The sequence below is a fragment of the Penaeus chinensis genome, chromosome 42 (genome assembly GCF_019202785.1).
Source record: "Penaeus chinensis breed Huanghai No. 1 chromosome 42, ASM1920278v2, whole genome shotgun sequence".
Taxonomy (NCBI): Eukaryota; Metazoa; Arthropoda; class Malacostraca; order Decapoda; family Penaeidae; genus Penaeus; species Penaeus chinensis.
This window is the reverse complement of record NC_061860.1, coordinates 16,279,328-16,281,827: the sequence shown is the minus strand read 5'-3', so window position 1 is coordinate 16,281,827 and position 2,500 is coordinate 16,279,328. Positions and strand designations below refer to the sequence as shown.

The 2,500-nt window shown below is 41.0% G+C and overlaps 1 protein-coding gene across 39 annotated transcripts in view; it reads right to left on the bottom strand.

The window, feature by feature from the left end:
* LOC125047807 (trichohyalin-like) overlaps positions 1-2,500 on the bottom strand; it is a 91,166-nt gene that overhangs the window by 5,364 nt on the left and 83,302 nt on the right. For 35 of the 39 annotated variants that reach the window (XM_047646262.1, XM_047646259.1, XM_047646261.1 and 32 more), the window contains 3 exons: positions 1,946-1,990; positions 1,771-1,821; positions 340-393 (listed from right to left, as the gene is read on the bottom strand). In XM_047646262.1, coding sequence (XP_047502218.1) covers positions 340-393; positions 1,771-1,821; positions 1,946-1,990 — 150 coding nt within the window. Of the gene's footprint in view, positions 1-339; positions 394-1,104; positions 1,147-1,770; positions 1,822-1,945; positions 1,991-2,500 lie in introns of all 39 variants that reach the window. The other 4 variants (XM_047646289.1, XM_047646292.1, XM_047646295.1 and 1 more) reach the window with 3 other exon arrangements.

The following is a 2,500-nucleotide window of genomic DNA, read 5'->3' as shown; positions in this document are numbered from 1 at the left end:
GTTTGATATTTATATATATTCATATTCATTTTCATATTAACTTATTTTAAAGATAGCTAGTCATCTTTATTCTTCCTTTCCCCCTGCATTTCTTCTCCCCCATACAGTAAATACTTTTGATGGTGTATGAAAATACAAAACTAATTCCTAATCGATCATATTATCATCATTCCTTGAATAACCGACTAGTCCTTTATCATTAATAATACTCATCAGTCTAAACTTTGGCACATGGCTATTTCTCGGCTGAGGAAGCCAGCATCTTGGGTAAAATAAATTAAATGAGTCGACTTTCTTCTCTTACAAAATACCATGAGACAAAAGGCGATCAAACCCTACCTCGTCGGTGGTACCATCTTGGTCCCACCATAAAGAATTCTCGTCATTTTCATCCTGTAAGTAAAGTTACTAAAAAAAAGGATCCAACACTATTTTTTTGGGTTAGTTGTTGGATATTGGGTTCACGTTTTGAGACACCCTTGGGGGAAAATCGGGATTCCAGCCGTAACCAACACTTTTTATTCCGTGTTTTTGGTTCCTGGATAGAATTCCGATTATCGTAGGTTAGGAACAGCAATTGGCTTTTGAAATTTGTGAAAGAGTTATGCTGTGGCGTAATGTTGATAGTCTTTTTTTAACTCAGTTATCACAAACCGTTTCAGAAGATTACGCTAGTGAAAATATGCATTTTGGTCATGAATAGTAAGTTTTTAAAGAAACAAACGCATAATTTTTGATGCGTGGTTGACGATAATCAAATTAAAGTATTTATTTAATCGTAATTTAGATTCTTCTGTAAAGTAAGTAGCGTTAAATAACACATAAATATTCATAAACAAATATAATCATAAATTAATAGCTGTTAGATGACATTTTTCCTCTTCTGGAAAATAATCATATGCATAATTGGTCATCCGCAAAACTTGTTACATTGTCAACATATTTACTTTTCTTGCAACAATAAGCGAAATATGAAGTGGTATCCATGCTCTGTGTAACATTCGAGAGTTTACCTTGTCAGTGAAAGTAAGTACATGCAAGATGTAGCGCCCGGAGTGCATGCAGCATGCGGTGTTTTGTTTTTGTTTTACACGTTTGGCTTACTTTTTTAGGGGGAGCTGGTGGTGGTGGGGGTGCAGTCGCCTTCTGTAAGGACATTAGGATATCACTGTTATTATTTCTTATTCTTCAGTGAGAATTATACCTGTGAGGCGCGCGCAAAGAAAACGGGAACCAAAGGACATCCATGGCGGAAAAAAACATGCATTTTTCCAAAAGGGTTTCACATCCACATTTCCATGATATTCGGAAACATGCAGTGGCTTCGTGCTTCTCTGGTGGTCGAGGATTCTCACAAATTCATAAAAAAAACAAATCCAGTAGAAGAATGGAGAAAAAGAATGAAAATTCGGGATGGAAGATATCATTCTCTAAGAACATAGACTCGGGAGTACAACCGACCGCCTGTGACAAGAAGGGAAAAAAAGCATGTTTTAGGTAATAAAAGGGAATTCATCAAATATGTTTCCGGAAGACCTGTGGTTGACGTGCAGGGCAGTCTGGAGTATGCTGGTGCTGTGGCAGAAGGAAGAAGTTGAGGAGACAGGAAAGATACACAGAGAGGGATAAAGATAAAGACTGAGACAGCGAAAGAGAATTTGTTTTAGAAGAAGACACGGGTATACGCATACAGATAATAAGATTTTTTTTTATGGGGGGGGGGGGGTAGACGGGGTAGGGTACGAGGGGGCACTCAACACCGCCACATACCGTTGGCTCTGACGCATCACCCGCCGCCCACCACGGAGTAGCATGTCGCGCCTGGTGACACCGAAACAATATATCATTTACAGAAAGGAGGAAGAGGGGGGAATGACATTGAGCACGTAATATGACCCAATATGGTAAGACCAGAAGAGAGGGGCGGCTCTCCCACGTCTCTCACCTTTTCCCTCAGCTTAGTGATGCTAACCGTGCAGGGCTCAGCACGCTGCGGGAAGAGAGGCGCTAGCTATGGTTAAGTCAGAAAACCTTTTCTTTTTTATTATTACGATGGTCGCTGATAATACAGTTGTTTTCCAGAGAATTAATTTCAGAAATAAATCATATATCTCTGTGTGTATGTATGTACGCAAGCATGCACGCGCACATACACACACACACACGCAATCACACAAATGCAATTCGCTCGGGACAGGCTTAATCATCCCACACACAGTGCACAACAATACAGCCCGAACGAGAGAAAGGACCCCAGGAAATAAATCTGATTGCACCAAGCAAGAAGGGAAGGCAAACTCGCCCCAGAAACTTGCTTGAATATGCAATGAGGTATCTGGAAGGCACCGGGGAAGGGGGGGGGGGTGCACGCTGGGACCTGAGAGGAGATAACTGGGGTGGAACTGAATTTGCAATCTGACGTGGAAGGAAAAAGGAGAGAGAGAGAGAGAGAGAGAGAGAGAAAGAGAGAGAGAGAGAGAGAGAGAGAGAGAGAGAGAGA